Genomic DNA, 20,288 nt, shown 5'->3' with positions numbered 1-20,288 from the left:
AGCCTGGGAATGGCCCTGAGCTTTTCACTCAAGGCTAGCGTTCTGCCACTTGAGCCACAGCACCACGTCCAGCTTTTTGGTGGCTCGTCGTGGATAAGAGTGTCACAGGCTCAGCCGGGCACTGGTGGCTCACGCCTGTAATCCTAGCTACTCAGGAGGCTGAGATCTGAGGATCGCGGTTCAAAGCCAGCTCGGGCAGGAGAGACCGTGAGACTCCTATCTCCAATAAACCACCAGAAAACCGGAAGTGGCGCTGTAGCTCAAGTGGTAGAGCGCTCGCCTTGAGCTGAAGAGCTGAGGGACAGCGCCCAGGCCCAGAGTTCAAGCCCCATGACCGACAAAAAAAAAAAAAAAAAAAGAGTGTCACAGGCTTTTCTGACCGGGCAGGCTTCAAACCGCGCTCCTCACTCAGATCTCAGCCTCTCGAGCAGCTGGGATGGCTGTCTGGCGCAGTGGCAGTCTCCAGGTTCCCTGTTTATACCAGGGACTCGCGATGACAGCCCCCCGGCCACAGCCGTCCTGGCAAGTCCTGTCCTTGCCCTCCTGGGTGCCGGCTTCCTGTCCCTCCGCTCTGGGTAGTGTGGCCATCTAGGAGGGAGAGCGGCCCACCTGGCATATCTGCTGCCCCGAGAAGCCCCGGGCATCTGGGGCTGGCTAATCTGGGACTTCCTCCTGGTAGTCCTTCCCTGCCCAGCCCGGGGCGGCTGTGGCTCCTCCTGGGGGAGAAGGGGGAGCCCTGCAGCCAATCACAGAGCCAGGTTGGCTCTGGCTACACCCCCCATGCCAGCCTGGACCTGGGGCTCAGGTCCCGCCCTCTCTCGTCCTTCCTGCCTTCCAGGTGTCTGGGAGCTTCAGGTAGCAGCCCTGCTCCATGTGTCACATGGCAGCCGTGGGGGGGGGGGGGAGGAGGGACAGGAACGGCCTCGACTGTGCTCTGTCCATCAACCTGACATTTCCACTCGGAGCTGCCACGGGGCAACCCAACCGCCTCATCGTGATGATGAGGACCAGAACAGGGGCCCCTGCGCAGCACACTAGTGGCTCCAGCTACGCAAGACGCCACAGAGAGAAGGATCACAGTCTGAGGCCAGCTTAGGGCAAAAATGGACCTCAGTGCACGTCACTTCAGGAGAAAGGGCGGGGGGGGGGGGGGGGGAGTGTGGCCCCAGCTAAAAAGGCCATCTTAGCAATGCCAGGCCCCGGCATCACCACCAGAAACAAAAAAAAGAGGAAGAGAAAGAGAGAGAGGACAGAAGGCAGATGCAGCCGCTCTCAGCTAGAGGAGACCGGAACCCAAACTCCAGCCATGGAGGCTTCTGGCAGCCATCTACGAGACAGAGCCACAGCCCTCACATGCCCAGTGGGAGCATGAGACAGAGACCAAACGTTCCCTCACCACGCAACCCCCCCCTCCCCAGGCCACATGCTCCCCCTTCTCTACTTCCAGAGAGTTCTTCCCAAGGAAGGGAGATAAAACGCAAGGACAGGAGCTTCAGCAGCTGCCGCCCAAGGCTCACTAGCTGTGACCAGCCACAGCCACCTCCCCACGGGACCAGTCCTCACAGGCCAGACCCTAGGCTCCGGCCTGGCTGGGGCTGGAGGAAGCAGTGTTCTAGAAGGCTGGAAAGGTTAATAGGAAGCAGTAGAGGCAGAACCCTGCCACGAAGCAGCTCAGGCCCAAATTAGATCAGCATAGCTCCATCTTGCACGAAAGCACCCGCTCGGAAATTTTTTCAGTGGATGGCTCTAGGTCAGGCTCTCTCGGTGCTTCCCGGTCCCTCTGGTAACTGAGAAATGACTTCCACCCTCCCACATCTTGCTTGGAAAATGATTTTCTTCAGGTCCTGGAATGATGTGTGTGTGTACTCACACTCACCTGCTTGATTTTCTTTGTTCAAGACTGAGGTTCTATCATGTGTGCCACAGCTCCACTTCTGGCTTTTGGTGGGCTAACTGAAGATAACTTTCTCAGATTTGTCTGCCCGGGCTGGCTTTGCCCTGTGATCCTCAGATCTCAGCCTCCGGAGCAGCTAGGATGACAGGTGTGAACCAACGGTGCGAGGCTGGAACGCATTTCCTGGGGAGAGGTGAGTACCCCGGTGCCAGGCCCCGCCCAGGCTCTTCATTGAGCCCTGGGGGGCCCCCCGCAGGCTCCTCAGGAACTGCAGCTGGTCTTGTGCAAGAGCGACACCCAGTGTACACTCACGGTATTGCACTCCAGCTGCAGCTCCAGAACCAGCCCCTGGCTCCTAGGTCCCCACTTCTGAGGTCGAGTTGCTGGGTTCCGGTATGGCTGTCTTGAGGAGCTGGGGTGTCCCCTCAATGCCCCCCCCACACTCCTAGCATGCCTGCCCAACAGTGCCCACCACAGGACCTGCTGGATGGCTTCCTTTGATTTCATGTACTTTGAGACTTTCCTGCCCGGGCTGGCTTCCAACTGTGATCCTCAGATCTCAGCCTCCTGAGCTGTTAGGATGACAGGTGTGAGCCACCTGGATGGAAATATGAAGCTTAGAATGTCACTTGTTACTCATAGTGGGCAAGACCCTGCCTGCACACTGCACAAACTGTCATTTTCACCGGACAGCTCATGGGAAGACATTTGTTTCTCTACACTGACTGGACTTTCATCTGCATCCCACTCCATTTCTCTTTTTTTTTCTTTTTCATTGTGTAATTCCTAGCAAGAAAGTACATGGGGAGAAAAAAAATAGGTAAAACTAACACCTAACAGCCAGGCACCAGAGGCTCATGCTGAGAAGCAGAGGATCAAGGTTCAAAGCCAGTCCAGGCAAAAAAATCTGGACTCTATTTCCAACTAGATAGCAAAAAACTAGGTTGGAGGCACAGCTCAGGTGGTAGAGCACCAGCCTAACAAGCAAGCTGAGCAATTCATGGACACTGGGTCTTAGCAGGCCAATGCCAAGGGCAGAAATCTAGGTGACGAAGCACAGGCGGACTCCACACGTATCATCAACATAATTTACTACACTTCTCTGAGGTTATATAAAAACGCTTTAGTGCAACATCTTACAAATAGTTTTTCCTTTAAAAAAAATAAAAACACAAAAAAACAACAGCTCTCTACCACGAATGGGTTCTTACCCCATTTTTTTTCAACAATTAACTGCAGAGAAACCATTGTAAAGAATATGAAAACTTGCTACGGAAGCACCCCAGCGAAAGAGGGGCGCAGCTGGGTTATCTGCCTGTCCTGGGCAGGCCTCGGGGCGCAGGGCATACCGCACACGGTACATTGCAGGTCTTCACCAATGCCACCCCGCGGACACAGAGTCAGCAGTGCCCGCTTTTCCTTCCAAGGCTGAGGCTCGGGCAGATGATGTGCAGGGAGGCCACGCAGCCACCAGAGGGCACCACCGCCAGCAGGACGCCACATTTCCATAGAAATGCTTACAGAACCAGGGTCCTGGGGTTTTTTTCATAGAAAGCTCAAAGCTCAACCTCTTTTCCCCAGCCCCATAGAAAAGACAGGAGAAAAACAAAAGCGCAATTGTTAAAATACTGGAGTCGGGTTTTTTCTTTCGAACTTCCTGCACTGTTACACACTTGACTTCACGGCTCAGCTCCAGCCACGGCGCCTTTCCACTCAGGCAGGGAAGAGTCATCCTCATCTCACGAGAGCTGGCATCTGCACCCCTGAACTGAGTGAACCAGGCAAAAGCATTCTGTGCACTGGCCTCCTGAGGCCCCACGTCCACATGTGCCTGGGGCCCGACTCCTTCCAGCCTACTCTTAGACCCGGATCCACAGGGCTCTCCTCAGACTCCATTCCACAAGTCTTTTCTTTTTCTCCCGAATGGATGTGCGGCGTGGCGCGGGGGGGGGGGGGGGGCCTTAGCCGTCCCTCCAGGGGGCAGCTGACGGCATTCACCCAACAGGGGCACCCAACCTAAAACCAGAACCCGGGAGGCGGAGATTGGAGGATCGCTGCCTGAAGCCAGCCCCAGCAGGAAAGTCTTGACTTGAATCTCCGCTGAAGCAGCACCACGCTGGGAGCAGAGCTGTGGCTCTTGGGGCACAGGCATAGCCTCAGCGGGGAAGAAGCTAATGGACAGAACCAAGTTCAAGCCCCAGTACCGGCACAAAAGGGGGGGGGGAAGGGAAGGACCTGCCTCCCCCCCCACAGCACCCCCAGCTGACACGAGGCGTGAGGAGCCCCCTCCCCCTCCCTCCTCTCTTCTTTACTTCCTAGAGACAGGGCCTTACTACGGAGGCCAGGTTGGCCTCCAACCCTCTACCTTCCTACCTTCCCCTCCTGCATGCTGGATGACAGGCGTGTGCTTGGCTACCAGCCAGGATCCTGGTGCCCGTTCTCTCTGGGCAGTGAGCCGTGGGGACAGGGGCGTGAGGAACAGGAAGACATCACTGTCTCTGGGGATGGTGGAGGGAGAAAGGAAACACGGGGCTCTGTCCCCATCCATGGTCCCCCCACGCTGGGCGAACAGTGGCGGCCTGGCCCCAGCTCAGCCCTGGCTGTCTCTCTTCCAAGTCTGACAAAGCACCAGAGGGCACCAGCTCTGGTCCGAGGCTCGGGTGTGTGGTCACTACGGCAGCCTCGGCTGCGGAGCGCAGCAATTTCCTAGAGACATTCACTTTCTTGGCAAGGATGAGATGCCCCTGTTCTGTTCGCTCGCTGACAGCTGGCCGGGCACCGCTGGCCCTGATGGTGCAGGGCTGGTCCTGCCGAATTCCTGGAAGCCACACTGGAGGGCTCCTGCATGGCAGCCCACAGACAAGCCATGCGGAGCCACATCACGCGGGGCCACACCACCCTTTTCAAGTCTTGTTAAGATACAACCCCCCCCAATCAAACATGTCTGGGTGTGTTTGGGTTCCGGCACGGCATTTTCAAGTGTGCAAATCCAGAAGGCTCTGGAAGGCCCCGGTGATGCCGCCCGCCATCCCTCGGCCAGGGGTGGTCTGGGATTCCGCCCGCAGCACCGTGGAGGCTGAAGAGGAGCCAGAAAGGTCTAGAAGGGGCCATGGTGAAGGCCCAGCGCCGGTGGTGCATGGCATCCCCGGGCTGTCACGACACACACGGACCCCAAACTAGGAAGCTACAGCGGCCAGGTCCCGCCATGGCGCAGGGGCGAAGGGCGGGGCCTCCGCCGGCCGCCGTGGCACATCACACCGTGGTGACATCACGGGGATGCTTTTCCAAGTGGTGTTTTCCCGGCAGCCGCGGTGGGTGCCGGCACTGCCGGGGGCCCCACGGCCCGCTAGTCGATGGCCCCCGGGTGGATGCTGAGCGCCGGGGGCTCTAAGCAGGTTGGGGAGTAGTTGAGGTGCGGCTCCTTGATCCACAGCAGCGGCACCCCGTTCTTCCCCTCCGCGCCACGGCCCGCACCCCGGCTCTTGAAACGCACGAGCAGGATGGTGATGACGAGGATGCCGAAGATGGGGAACGGGTAGAAGAAGACGAAGTAGAACAGCGCGTCGTTGGAGCAGATGAGAGACTGCAGCGTGGGGCCTGGGAGGACATGGGATATGGCTTGGTGAGGCTGGACGACCACGTCCATGCCAAAGGCCACACCAGCCCCACGCATGCAAGCGGGCCTCCCCCCAGAGGGCCACGCTCTCCCACTCACAGTGGCAACTTCACATGGCCCAGCGACCCCACGCTCTGCCCATCTCACAGAAGGGAGCTGGCTGTGACCTGACCGTATCTAGCAGGCCACAGAAGCCACGGCGGCCCATGTGGCACGGGTCTTCTGACACCCTTCTCTGCCACCATTGCCCTTCTTGGGGCACTGCACACAGCCCCTCCCACTGCTTCCCACAGCAACGCCGGATGCCACTCCAAATTAAGGATGCCAACCCTGACACCACTGTGACCTGGAGGCGGGGGACACCCGGAGGCAGGGGAGATGTGCCCCATGCCAGCCAGCGGCCGTGCCATAAAAACTGCAAAGGAGCTCCTGAGAGCCTCCAGCCTGTCAGAGCCTGCGGATTTCTCTGGAAACTGGAGCTGCCCAGCCCATCTCTGAGCCCCCAAAGCTCAGGACCCCGTCCACGTGCCTGCTTCCTCCACTGCAGGAGGTGTTCTCATCCTGTTCTGCTTCCCTTCCACTGCCCAGCATGACAGAGAAAAAGTGCAGTCTGGGTTCAGTGGCTCACGCCTGTCATCCTAGCTACTCAGGAGACTGAGATCTGAGGATCATGGTTCAAAGCCAAGCCAGGCAAAAAAGTCTGTAAGACTCTTATCTCCACTGAACCACCAGAAAATCGGAAGTGGTGCTGTGACTCAAGCGATAGAGCACTTGCCCTGAGCTGAAGAGTGCAGGGACAGTGCCCAGGCCCAGAGTTCAAGCCCCAGGACTGCCCCCCCCCCCCAAAATAAGCACACATGAACCCCGGGGTCAGCTGTGGATGTGAAGTGAGCTGTGACCCTCCCCCAGGAGAGGACTCACCGGTGTCCAGCACTCGGATGCTGACGGGGGCGGACTCCTCCTCCGTGAGCCGGTACCAGTCCTGGGGGCCCCGCAGCCACTCCTCCACTCGGCAGGAGTAGTTGCCCGTGTCATGGGGGCTGGCTCGTAGCACGGTGAGGCGGAACAGCAGGGGTGACAGCCTCTGGAAGCGGAGCCGGCCCTGCCAGGGGCCACCCTCAGGGCCGAAGACGGCATCGGGGTCCACACTCAGCAGTACAGTCCGCTCTGTGGGATCCTCCGGCTCCTGCTCCTCCCTGTCCCGCTCCTCCTCCTTCAACTCCTCCTCCTCGCTCTCCGGACCAAGGCTGCCCCTCCTCCCTCCGGCTCTAGTCCTCAGGGAGTACCAGGCTACGGCAAAGCGTGAGTCCTGGCTTGAGCGGGACACGATGCTACAGTCCAGCTGGAAGGTGGCCTTCTCCGACACGGTGGTGTTGGGGACCACCGAGTCTACCTGCAGGGCCGCATCTGGTGGGAGAGGGCAGGGAACAGAGAAGGGAGACAGGCTGACTTACTGATCCACACAAACCAAATGTGCTTCATCCGCTCCTCAGATGCCACGTCCACACACCAGCTCCAGCGCCCACCATCAGCATGGGGCGGGGCTGTGTGTGGAGATGTGCAGTCAGTCAGGAAGTCCCCAGCCCAGCACCAGGGTCACACCTGCATCCTCCTAGTCACTTAGGAGGCTGAGATCCCGAGGATCGCAGTTCAAAGCCAGTCTAGGCAGGAAACTCTGTCAGACTCTCATCTCCAATTAACTACCAAAAAGCTGTCAGTGGAGATATGGCTCAAGCGGTAGAGTACCAGCCTTGAGCAAAAAACACCCGAGGGGCAGTGACCAGGCCCTGAGTTCAAGCCCCAGTAGTGATGTGCTAGAGGGAGCTGAAAGAATCCTGTGGGGAACTGCCACCCCATAGGGAGCCACAGGCGCTGCGCCCCACCTGCTGTGCCTCGCCTACCCACACCTGTACCCCACTACCCACACCTGCGCCCCACCTACCCACACCTGCGCCCCACCTACCCACACCTGCGCCCCACCTACCCACACCTGCGCCCCACCTGACCGTGCCACAGCCCTCCTGGCCACACCCACCCACACCTGCGGCGTTCCCTCCCCGGCCGGCCCCTCACCTGGCCGCAGCACCGTCAGGGTGGTGGGGCCCGCGGTGTCCTCCGCGCGCTTGTACCAGGCGCCGCCGGGCCCGGGCAGCCACTCCTCCACGCGGCAGCTGTAGGCGCCGCTGTCCTGCACGGCCACGTCGTCCACCTGCAGCCGGAACACGCCCGGCGCCGGGCTCTCGGCGTGCAGCCGCCCGCGCAGCCGCTGCCGCGCCGCCTGCTCGCCGTAGCTGAAGGTGTGGTCGCGGCCCAGCAGCGCCAGCGTCTCCCGCTCCGGCTGGTTGGGCTTCCACACGAACCACTCCACGGCCAGCTGCGACGCCGTGCTCGTGCGGTTCAGCACCACGCACTCCAGCTGCGCGCGCCGCGTCTCCAGCACCGACAGGTTGCCCTGCGCCTGGCTCAGCTTCAGGCGGCTGTCTGCGGGGAGGCGCGGCCGTGAGGACGGAGGGCGCACGCGCACGGAGGGCCCGCCAGGAGACCGCGCCCGCGCCTTCCACGGAAGGGCCTAGTGCCGTCCCGCGCGAGCCCCATGCAGGCAGCACCGCGTGCCCAGGCCGAGCTCGCGGGCCAGTGCTCCGAGGAGTCCCGACGTGCCCTGGCCCTGAGGGCAGACCGCGGGACGCGGGAAAGCCAGGGGCCTCTGCCCCGCCCTCAAGGCGTAGCCCCGCCCCGCAGAGCGTGCCCCTGCCCCGCCCTCAGGGTGTGCCTGCCCCGCCCCGCCGTGCGCGGCCCCGCCCTCAGGGTGCACCTGCCCCGCCCCGCCTGCGCGGCCCCGCCCTCAGGGTGCACCTGCCCCGCCCCGCCTGCGCGGCCCCGCCCCGCCGTGCGTGCTCCGCCCCACCTGGCTGGCGGACGGTGACCTCCGTGCGCCCCGAGACCTCCTCGGCCAGCTTGTACCAGGCGTAGTTGGGGCTGAGCAGCCACTCCTCTACGTGGCAGTAGTAGCTGCCGCTGTCGGCCAGCTCGGCGCGGTGCACGGTGAGGCTGAAGAGGCCGCCGGCCGCCAGGCGCTCGAGCTGCAGGCGCGCGCGCAGCCGCGCCTCCTCGGCGTAGGTGCCGTACTCGAAGGCGGCGCGGTGCGTGGTCTTGAGGATGAGCTTGCCGTCGGCGTCGGCGGCGCGGTGCACGTACCACAGCACGGCGAAGCGTGAGTCCGCGCTGGTCTGCGCGCGCACCGAGCAGTTGAGCTGGATGGAGCCGCCCTCCACCACCGACAGCGTGCGCTTCCACTTGCTCACCTGCAGCTTCGTCACTGCGGGGGCACGGGGGGAGGGCGCGGGGTCAGCGGGGACATGCAGGGTCGGGGGGGGGGGGCGCGGGGTCAGCGGGAACGAGCGGGGTGGGGCGGGGTCAGCGGGGACGCGTGGGGTCGTGGGCGCGGGGTCAGCGGGGACATGCAGGGTCAGGGGGGGGGGCGCGGGGTCAGCGGGAACGAGTGGGGGGGGGCGCGGGGTCAGCGGGGACATGCAGGGTCGGGGGGGGGCGCGGGGTCAGCGGGAACGAGCGGGGTGGGGCGGGGTCAGCGGGGACGCGTGGGGTCGTGGGCGCGGGGTCAGCGGGGACATGCAGGGTCGGGGGGGGCGCGGGGTCAGCGGGAACGAGCGGGGGGGGGGGGGCGCGGGGTCAGCGGGGACATGCAGGGTCGGGGGGGGCGCGGGGTCAGCGGGAACGAGCGGGGGTGGGGCGGGGTCAGCGGGGACGCGTGGGGTCGTGGGCGCGGGGTCAGCGGGGACATGCAGGGTCGGGGGGCGCGGGGTCAGCGGGAACGCGTGGGATCGTGGGCGCGGGGTCAGCGGGGACAGGCGGGGGAGGGGCGCGGGGTCAGCGGGGATATGCGGGGTCAGCTGGGAGGCGCAGGGATATGCAAGGTTGGGGAGTGTGGGGTCAGCGTGTGACACAGGCAAGCATAGGGTCAGTGGGGGACACGGGGCCACAGAGCACACGGGATGGGGGGAAGCACAGACCCCAAAATGCAGCGCCCCACGCTTGGCCCAAGCCTGCTGTCCGGCACTGTCCCTGGTGTAGGCCCTGGCCACCTCTGGCCACCACCTGGCCACCCCAGGCCACACAGCTACATCATATTCCTGCTCAGCTGCCGCCTGGCTTAAAACTGTGGCAGCAGCCACACCTCCACTTCCAGGTTTTGTTTTTTTTTATGGGGGGTGGTTAATTGGAGACAATAGTCTCACAGACTTTTGCTCAAGCTGGCTTAGAACTGATCCTCCAAACTCAGCAGTCTGAGTACTAAATTACAGGCGTGAGGCACCAGCACGCAGCTGTCTCTTTCCTAAGACGAGATTGAAGCCGCAGGAGCAGAAGCTGCACCAGACTCGGGACATACCCCTGGTGTGACAACACAGCATCAGGAGCAGAATTCCAGGAGTCAGCTTGTTTCACATCTCTGGCCTGACACCCATCAACCTTGGGAATGTTCTGGATGGATGCAGTCTTTAGCCGTCTAAAGCCTGGCTGCGCCCTGAACCCAGCACCTTTATGCAAAAGCTCTGAGGACGCATCTCCTGCTGCCCGACAGACCTCCTCTCCTCCAAGGACTGACTTCTCACACAGACCTCTAACCAGAGAGAAGCGCTGGGTGCCAGTGGCTCTTGCCTGTAAGCCTCACTATTCAGGAGGCTGATATCTGGGGATGGAGTGTCAAAGCCAGCCTGGGCAAAAGCCTGTGAGACTCTATCTCTAATTACCCCCCAAAAAGCTGGAAGTGGAGCTGTGGCTTAAGTGGCACAGTCCCAGCCTTGAGCTAAAAAGATAAGTGAGATCATGAGGCCCAGAGTTCAAGTCTCAGGACTGGCAAGTGCACGCACACGCACATGCACACACACATGCACAAACACAGAACCCCACAGATAGCACACAAACACCCACAGAGAGGCGGCCCACAGCCCTCTCCTCAGGTTCTGTCTTTCTGTCCCCACTTCATCCTTTCTACACACAGGAAGGAAGAAGTCCTTCAGGACAACGAGACGCGGGGCAGGGTTAAGGCGAGGCCCCCAGCCCTCCAAGCTGGATGACTAGCTGCAACTGGGCCAGTTGGCTCTGTACTCGGTTCCTGCAATGCTGTGGAGCACTGGCCCCTCTCATCCCTTCTTCCCACCCCATTCACGAAGCGAACCACTGAGGCAGCCCAGACCACACTCCCGCATAGCCTGTGCTTGCCATTGTTTATGGTATAGAGTAGAAAGCACTTTGAAATGTATTATTATTTATGGTCAAAGTCTATTTGCAGCTGTTACTAAGGAGAACTCTGTTGCCATAGTAACGGCCTCCTGTGACCCAACTCTAGTTCAGGCACAGGCTCTGAGGATGAACTAAGAGTGGTGGGCTTCAAAGCAATCCCACCCCCCTTTCTCATGTCATGTCAGAATACTGTGAAGTGACCGGAACTGGAGAGGGGCACCATGAGGTGTGCTGCAGGCCCAGCTCAGGACAGGGTCTGCTCATGACTGCCCACAGCTCAGGAGCGAGCGAGGGCCAGCCCTGATGCCAGCAAGGCCCACGCCTGTCACCTGCCAGCGGCCTCACCTTGACCCACAGCCCTGAATCCTGGCTATTGTCCCTCAGTTTCCATCTCTTCCCTCCTTCCTTCTTCCCTTTCTGTGCCCTGACTGGGGCTTGAACTCAGGGCTTGGACACTGTCCTTTAGCTTTTTTGCTCAAGGCTAGCACTCTAACCACTTCACCCACAACTCCACTTCCAGCCCTTTGGTGGTTAACTAGAGATAAGCGTCTCATGGGGCTGGGAATGTGGCTTAGTGGTAAGGTACTTGCCTAGCATGCATGAAGCCCTGGGTTCAATTCCTCCGTACCACATACACAGAAGAAACCTGAAGTAGCGTTGTGGCTCAAGTGGTAGAGCCTTGAGCAAAAAGAAGCTCAGGACAGTGCCTAAGCCCTAAGTTCAAGCCCCAAGACTGACCAAAAAAGTCTCATGGACTTTCCTGCCCGGAGTTGGCTTTGAATCACAACCCTCAGGACTCAGCCTCCTGAGCAGTTGGGATTATAGGTGAGAGCTACAGCACCTGATTGGTATTCTGCACTCATAGGCTGTTCATTCCTCTTTTGAATTGTACACCAGCATCACCTGGTTTCCTGTTGATTTTCCTCAAGCTGCACAAACACTCTCCAATTATATATCGTTAATACAGAAGCAATAAGCGAAATGTCAGCCTCATTTTCCAAATGTTTACGACCATCTCTTGGTCTGGCTATTCAATATTGCACATTAAAATTGACAAAGCAATAAGCTTCAGCAGAACAGCCTCCTGTGCAGAGCACTACCTTGCAGGGGAGGGGGGGGGTGAAGGGGGAAAGGGAGGGGTCCCTGTGGGACAGCGTGAGGGGAAGTCAGATTAATCTTTAACACCCAAATCCATGGGCTTCTACTTGTCAGTGCTAAGCTGGCAGCCAGGGTTGGCCAAGGGAGTTTTCTTTCACTTGCTTACATGGCTGAAGTGGTAGAGTGTCAATTCTGAGACAAAAAGCCAAATGAGAACACAAGGCCCGAGTTCAAGTCCCAGTACAGTACGAAAAAAGTTTTAAATACGGAAGTAAAAACTGGGTACTTTGCCTTGAGTAATCGGATAACGTTAAGAACTTGGACCTGGGGCCAGACTGCTGCCCAGACTTGAATCCTGTTCTGCCACTCCATTGTGGGCCACCAGGGCTCCCCCTGCCCCCCCCCCGCCCCCCGACACAGCCTGTGGCAGTGGGGCATCTGCTACAGTGATACAACCCCTCCCTCCCCCCAGCCTGGCACTGTGTGGGTGGGAAAGGAACTAAGTCACCAATGACTAACTTGCTAGCATCTAGGAGGGTGAGTGGCACACAAGGTGTCCAGTACAAGCCAAAGACTGCTTCTCAGCAAGGAACCTGATTCAAATTCTACCCTCACCATCGCTGCTGAGCTGAGCTTGGGACCACAGGAACCAAGGCCATCTCCTGGCTGCAGCCAGGCCCTGGTGAGAGTTGACATGCCTCCAGCACCGTCAACCCTCACGCAACCCCTACAGGAAAGCACCAGCACCCAAGCACACAGTGTGTGTGTGTGTATGTGTGTGCGTGCCAGGATCCCAGCTCAAGCACACAGTGTGTGTGTGTGTGTGTGTGTGTGTGTGTGTGTGTGTGTGTGCGTGCGTGCGCGCCAGGATCCCAGCTCCTCAGAAGTTGAGAGTTGAGTGAGGATCCCATTTCAAAGGGAAGTCTCTATCTCCAATGAACCAGCAAAAAGCCAGAAATGGGTGTGATCCAAATGACAGCACCCAGACCCTGAGTTCAAACCCCAGTAATGGCAAACGTACATGCACACATGCACACATGCACACACGAGAAATAGGAAGCTTCTTGGAAAACATGCAGTGCTCAATGTATAATTAATAAAGGAGACAGCAATACTTGAGGAAGTGCTCAGGTACTTGGGGGCCAGGCCTGGGGCACCAGCCTCCAACCACCAGGTGACAAACCTGACCAGGGAAGGTCTAAATCTGCAGGCCAACCACAGCTTGTCCCCACATCTCAGTGAGAATTTGAGAGCAACAACTCCATGTTCAAAACCCCAAGACACAACCCAGAGGGCTGAGGTCTGAGATTGCATAAGAGCTAAGGGAGAGTGTGAAGCTGTGTGTTCAAGCCTCAGTATAGTACTGGCACAATGAAAAAGAGAAAGAGGAGAGGAAGGAAGGAGGGAGGGGACACCACAGAAAGGCACTGCTGGCACACGCTGGGGACAGACGGTGTCCTGGGAGGAGTGTCAAGGTAAGTGCCCCATGGCCACAACTTTGCCCTCAAATGGTTCCAAAGCAGCAACCAAAGCATGCAAGAGGGCGCTGGGCAGGGCCGGGCCATCAAGGAAGGGAGGAGAAAGTGCTATAGGACTCACAAGATGAAGAGACACACCTATGTGGGTGAGTACGCAGGTGCCTGTATGTATGTACATACACGTGCACGTATGTTCTGTGTTTCACACGAGAGGGGTTCTTCCTCACTGTCTTCTGCATTCTCCCCACCCCCAGGCTCTCCTGTCCCCATCTCCTGTCACCTGATGTGAGCATGCCCCCACACGTCTCCTGTGGACCCCCGTGCCCCCCACATCCCTCGGCACCCACCCACAGTCCCAAGCCTGGGCGGACACACACCTGGCTGCAGCACCCGGATCTCCAGCAGGTTGGAGGTTCTCTCGGCCAGCTGCGTCCAGCTGCTGTTGTGATTCCTGCGCCACAGCTCCGCCACGCACTGGTACTTGCCCGCCTCCGTGTCACTCGCCCGGCTGACGCTCAGGCGGACGCTGTTGCTGGCCTCAGCCTTCTCGATGGCGGTCCGCGTCCGGAAGGTGGAGGACCTGTCCCCCCACTGGACGCCGCCATCCCGTGTGAAGGTCACCAGGTCGTGGAAGGCCCCGGTGCCCACGGGCTGGAAGCGCCACGTCACTGACAGGGGGACCCGGGTGGGGTAGTGCGGCTTTATGATGCACTGAAGGTCGAACGAGTCGCTGTAGGTCACCCCTGGTGTCCTCGAGATGGCTGTCACCGCAAAACCTGTGTCTAGAGGGCAAGCAGGGGTCAGCCGGGAGCTCTGGCCTCTAGATCTGGCTTGTTCCCCACGATCATCCCCCCACCCCAGGGGCGACCCCATGGGGGCCAGCAGCAGAGTCCCCAAGGCCTCTCTTGGGGCTTCCCTCTCCCACATGTGCATGCTACGTCAGGGGGACACACCAGCCCAGCCCAAGCCCCTCCCAGAGACCCTGTGTGCATGCATGGCGAGCCCCCTTCTAGAACCAAGGCACCAAAGCTTCCCTTGGGGGGGGGCCACACAAGGCCCTCAGAATCACCGATGTGTGCCAGTTTCCAGGCATGCCCTCGCTGGCTGCCCATGGTTATTGGCCTGTGCTGATGATATTTGTATGGACTGAGAACAATGTGAGAAACATCCATATGGCTGTGCCAGGAAGGAGGCGCCATGGCAGGCTGGTGCCACGGAGTCTGAACTATACGAACCCCGGGATCCCACATCTAACCAAGTCTACAAAACCAACTTCCTTCATTGCTTTGAGGTGACCCCCCCACCCCACCCCAGGGCATCAGTGCCCCTCCCGGGGCACTCGAGGTCACCAGCCCTCCCCCCCCCCCCCGGGCTTCCCCACAAAGCCTGGGGGTGAAGGTGAGGGGCCACAGCAGGAGGGCTGATCTTCAGCAGGTGGCGATCTTGGATGAGAGCCAAGTCTAAGCTTTGGGGTTGTGCAGTCTCAGTGGGCTGAGAGACTCTCGTACCCCTCATCAGCACCCGACTCCTCATGGTGCCAGTGTGAAATATGAACCCCAATTGGGGCACTGACTGTAACCATAGGGCATGCGGTGTGCCAGGCTAGCACTGCCCACGTGCCGGGCACAGGCACGCTGGTTTGCTCTCACCCCCTTTCACTGAGCCAAACAGCCTTGTGAGACAGAGGCACAGCTATGTGCTGGTAGTTCATGCTTGTAATCCCAGCTACTCAGGATGCTGATTTGAAGGTTGCAGCCTGAAGCCGGCCTAGTCAGGAAAGTTCATGGACTCTCATCTACAAGTAGCCAGCAAAAAGCTGAAGCCTTGGGGGCTGCTCCTTGACCATCAGGAGGCCACGGCAGTGCCTGCGTATCTGCGTCTGCACACAGGGTGCAGAAGAGACTCGGAGGGGACAAGACCTGTCCTGGAGCCCCCAGCCGGGAGCCTGTCCCTGCTGTGCAGTGCCCTGGCCCGGGTGGGGGCTCACTCCAGGCACAGGGGATAGAAATCCAGGAAACGAAGACACGGGAGCAAATCTGTAGAGACAGAGACAGGAGCTGGGTAACTGCTGTAGGAAGTACCAGCGTCCTTGGGATTGGGATTTTGGAAAGCAAATCCAATGGGACTGGAGGAACCCACTCCAGAGAGCACTTTTCACAGCTGCCATTTTTTACTGGGAACTCCAACAGCGCCACCTGCAGGAAGGTGATGGCGTGGTTCCAGAGCGGGAGGGAAGGTGCAAGGTGACAGCATTAGGCTCGGAATCCACAGATGCTGCCCCGCAAGCCACTGCTCCCTCACATGTGAATACACTGATTGTATCTCAGAAGCATCCTTACCTACCCTATATTCTCTGGAGTTCACCAACCTCAAGGTAACTTGTCATTTCATGCTAAAGAGGAAATGGTTTGCTCAAGTAAGGGGTCTCAAGGAGTAGAACATTAGGATGGGCGCCAGTTTTCTGGGTTCTGACTTTCTGGTGCAATCACTTGAAAGCTGTAATCAGATGCTGAAGGCTCACACCGGTAATCCCAGCTACCCTGAAGGCTGAGGTTTGAGGAATCCAGTTCAAAGCCAACCAGGACAGACAAATCCAGGAAACTCTTATCTCCATTTAATCAGCAAAGAGCCAAACGTGGAGCTGTGTCAAGTGGCAGAGTGCCAGCCTTGAGCACAGAACCTCAGAGAAAGCACAAGGTCCCGAGTTCAAGCCCCAGTTCTGGCATACAACACACAAAAGCCATAACCTTGGGCAAATTCACTAACCTAGTAGTCTTCCTTTGCTTATGAAATAAAAAAGACTATCTCTTGGCTAAGTGAGGACTTAATGAAGACAACTGAGTTCAAGAGCTTGGGCCCAGCCAGACTCGAAGTAACTACTAAATACACAACAAGATGTTCTACCTTGTCCTGTGCCAGGACCAGCAGCTGCTAGCCCCAGATACCCTGCACCACCTGTGGGGTCCCCGGGCTCATAAACACTACACTCTGCTAAGTCCCTTTGAAGGAGTCAGGAGAAGGGGTGGGACACAGGGCCGTAACACTCACTCACCCAAAGCTGTGATAGAGACCAGCGTGTTGGCTCGGCGCTCGGCCACAATCTGCCACTCGCCGTCCACGGCCCGCACCCACTCGGTCACATGGCACTCATACTGGCCCTCATCCTCCTTCCTGCTGTTGAAGATGGCCAGGCTGAAGGCGTTGGGCTGCACCTGCTCCATCTGCACGGCCCCAAAGCTGCTGCGCTCCCAGTAGGTGGAGCCTGGTTGCACGGTGCCGTCGCGGTCCAGCCACATAACGTTGTTGCGGCGGTGCTGCCTGTCCACCAGCTGCCAGATGACAGAGAAGCGGCCCTGCGGCCGGCCCGCCGCACGCACGCTGCACAGGAAGCGCAGGCTCTCACCCTCGAGGACCGTGCTGGTGTTGCTGGACACCTCCACGGAGATACTGCTCTCTGGGGAGGAGAGAGGCCATGCTGGGGCTAAGGGCTGTCACGCGTCCTCCCACGGAAGACGGGAGCCACTGGAACCACCGTCGGGGACAGGACGCACAGAGGATTAGGCCCCTTCTGGGGCCTTGAACTCAGGACCTGTGCTTGTGCTGTCTCTGAGTTGTTTTTTTTTTTTTTTGGCTGAAGACGGGTGCTCTACTACTTGAGCCACAAGTCCACTTTCAGCCTTTTTCTGATTAAATGGAGATAAAATTCTTGTGGGCTTTCCTGCCTAGACTGGCTTTGAACCATGAGCTTCAGATCTTAGCATTTGAATGGCAAGGATTACAGGGGTGAGCCACCAGCACCTGACAATGAAACACTCTAGACATGGCTGCTCTAAGACCTGACTGGCTCTGGGCATTGACTGCTGCAATTACAGAGCTGATAACCTAGAATGTTCCTTGCTATATGCAGAGGCCTGGGATAATGAGGTCCTAAAACTGAAAAGGAACTAGAACCTAAGAAATACAATACAATGACCTGACGCGCAGGGTAAGACCCTGCTTAGGAGGCCTAAACTTTCAACTTGACTTTCAGCAAGATGAAAACTCACCCATCCTCTTCCTCGTCAATGGCCACAGCAGCCACAAGCAGCTCGTGTCAGGGTAAAAAGTGCCAGGAAGTCCTTGGGAGGCTCACTTGTGCCCATGTGGGCAAATGGACCACAGTGCATGGGGCACCAGCTTCCCACTTCTACAAGGAGGAAGGTGCTGAAGCCAGCAGCTTCCACCTCTTCTGCCCGGCCTAGCCTGGCACTGGTCTTGCTTCCTCTGCTCTACCTTGCAAGTCCTCCATCCAAGTCTGGGAGAAGGGCTCTGCTCCCACCCTGCCTGGGTCCAGTGGCCTTTGACATCCCCCAAGTTAGCTGATCTCACTCATCTGAATTTGTTAAACCCTAGAGGTTTCAATCCCCTCTGGTCAGATAGGGAAAATGCTACCTTTCTTTTACTGAGTGTGAGTGTGTGTGTGTGCACACACACGCGCGCATGTGCACGCTGGTACTGGGGCCTGGGCTCAGGGCCTGGCTGCTATCCCTTACTGTTTTTGCTCAAGGCTGGTGCTCTACCACTTGAGCCACAGCTCCACTCCCAAAGTCTCACAGACTTTCCCACCCAGGCTGGTCCAAACAGGGACCCTCAGATCTCAGTCCCCTGTGTAGCTGAGATTACAGGTGTGAGCCATCAGCAGGACCTGCCTATTAGTACAGAATTTTTAAGAGATCAAAAAGTGAACACGACAATGTACACAGATCACCTACCACATGGCAAGTTTCCAAACACGAACAGTGATGGTCAGGATTAATTTTATTATTCCCATTACCAGCAGGGTATCTTAATCTGTTTTAAGTATGCATCAGTGATTATACACTACCTATATTGAGTTTAAAAGGTGAATAAATCTTAAAGGCACAAACTATAAAGCCATAGTTAATTTGGGGGCCCCACTCATGAAACATGTTCAATTGTCTTAACCAATCAATGAAATCAAATCCCAAATTAAGAAGCACACCAAATCACAAAGGAAAACACAAAACACACACAGAAGGGTGCTGTCAAATCGACTTTTGTCCCCCTTGTCTCCCCGACAGGCAGAGACAAAGATAGCGCCAAGCATGGGCATTCAGCTCTGGCTGTAATGACTGTTCTACAAGTCTAGGTCTGTTTCTCATGAAAATGGTGGTGGTGGGGAGCAATTCTCAAGGACACCACTCCATTCCTGGAGACCGCAAGGTTCCTCCATCTCTAGCATTTGTGGTTAAGAGCAAGGAGTTGGAGGCTGGGCACCAGTGGCTCATGCTATAATCCTGGCAACTCAGGAGGCAGAGATCTGAGGATCTTGGTTTAAAGCCAGCCTAGGGCAGGAAAAACTGCAAAACGTGAAACTCTTATTTCCAATAAACTACCAAAAAGCAGAAATGGAGCCGTAGCTCAGGTGGTAGAGCACTGGCCTTGAGCAGAAAAGCCAAGTGAGAGCTTGAGGCCCTGAGTTCAAGCCCCAGCCCCAACACAAAACAGAACAGAACAGAACAAAAAACAGGGCTTTGGAGGGCAGGTTCAGGACTTCCTAACTGTACCACCTAGGGCTCTGTCTTCAGGACATGCCACCAAAAGGATGAGATAGGTGTGTGCTTTCATTATTACCATTAGTTAACAATGGTCCTCTTCAGGTTACAGACTGAATCTCACCAGAAGCTATTCAAAAATGTTTGATAGCCTGTCAAGGCTGGCTTTGAACCTTGATCCTCAGGCAAAAACCCTTCTGCTTGCCTTAAGGGACGCCACACAAGGCCTGGCCCTATCCCTCATGTTTTTGTGCTGGTCCTGGGCTTGAGCTAGGCCCTTCACACACTTAGATGTTCACTCAAGGCTAGCATTATACCACAAGCTACAGCTCCACTCTGGATTTCTGCTGGCTAATTGGAGATAAGGCTCATGGACTTTACTGTTGAGGCTGGCTTTGAACATTGATCCTCATCTCAGTTTCCTGAGTATTTAAGGATTACAGGCGTGAGCCACAGATGGCGACTTCTGTTGGACTCGTATATAGTTCTGAACTGTTCTTTGCAAAGGGCCAGTCTGCTGTTTGAAGTAAGTCTGGAAAAACCACATTGTTAAAAGAAAAGCCACTGGCAGCTGAGACAGAAGCCCAAACCTGGTACTGCGCTGCTCACTAGTAGAGCTTTCATGGGGTTCCCGGGCAGATACCAGGCAGATGACAAGCAAGATTCTTGGATTGAGTGAAAAGTGGATGGAGCTAATGAGCAAGGCAGGGTGTGTTCACCAGGAAGCTCCTAACCAGGGGGCTGTGGGTGGAGGAGCAGAGGCCGGACCAGGGCGGTGGAGCTGGAGTTAGTAAGTAGCTAATGGTTCCAATACCATTGCAAGCCTGATGACAACTGGAGAGAGGGCTCAGTCCCTGAGTAGTACTCCACCCTGTGTGATGCTCCCTGAGTAGTACTCCTCCCTGTATCGTGCTCCGGCTCTTCCCTGTGTGGTGCTCCCTGTACAGTGTTCCTCCCTGGGTTGTCCTCCCTTCATAGCTCTGCCCTCTCCAGGATGGAAGAGAGGTTCACTTATGTGGAAGCACTTTGGACTCGTGGGGAGGAAAAGCACCATTAAGATCTGATTTATTATTAGCATCATCATCATTACCGGTGTGATTGCGGTTGGTCTTTGGTAGACTTACCCAAGTGGCCTTGGGGCAGGTTCTGGTGGTGCTGGGGGACTTTAACTACCCAGTCATCTGCTGGAAAAGCAGGCCACAGATCACAAACAAGTTCTTGGAAGGGGCTGGGGGCGAGGGGTGTGTTGCATGGGAGAGGACGGGAGGTGAGGAGCAGCAAGGCTGCCCTTTGCTCAGTCCTGGCCAGACTGGGAGGAGTTAGTCACAGATGTCGGAGGAAAGTCTGTGGTTAACGCAAGGTTAGGCCGACAGGGGCAGAGACAAGAG

The 20,288-nt window shown here is 57.6% G+C and overlaps 1 protein-coding gene across 1 annotated transcript in view; it reads right to left on the bottom strand.

The window, feature by feature from the left end:
- Positions 1 to 5,181: 5,181 nt before the first annotated feature.
- The window catches only part of Igsf3 (immunoglobulin superfamily member 3), a 60,663-nt gene continuing 45,556 nt past the window's right edge, over positions 5,182 to 20,288 (bottom strand). Inside the window, exons 5-11 of the mRNA XM_042692302.1 lie at positions 20,025 to 20,084; positions 16,398 to 16,799; positions 13,723 to 14,127; positions 8,416 to 8,826; positions 7,584 to 7,991; positions 6,432 to 6,917; positions 5,182 to 5,491 (exon numbers count right to left, since the gene is read on the bottom strand). Coding sequence (XP_042548236.1) covers positions 5,241 to 5,491; positions 6,432 to 6,917; positions 7,584 to 7,991; positions 8,416 to 8,826; positions 13,723 to 14,127; positions 16,398 to 16,799; positions 20,025 to 20,084 — 2,423 coding nt within the window. The 3' untranslated portion in view covers positions 5,182 to 5,240. The remainder of the gene's footprint in view (positions 5,492 to 6,431; positions 6,918 to 7,583; positions 7,992 to 8,415; positions 8,827 to 13,722; positions 14,128 to 16,397; positions 16,800 to 20,024; positions 20,085 to 20,288) is intronic.

The sequence above is a fragment of the Dipodomys spectabilis genome, unplaced genomic scaffold (genome assembly GCF_019054845.1).
Source record: "Dipodomys spectabilis isolate Male_0828 unplaced genomic scaffold, ASM1905484v1 ptg000148l, whole genome shotgun sequence".
In the NCBI taxonomy this organism is placed as follows: Eukaryota; Metazoa; Chordata; class Mammalia; order Rodentia; family Heteromyidae; genus Dipodomys; species Dipodomys spectabilis.
Note: the sequence above shows the minus strand (reverse complement) of the source record. Positions and strands in the feature narration are given on the sequence as shown.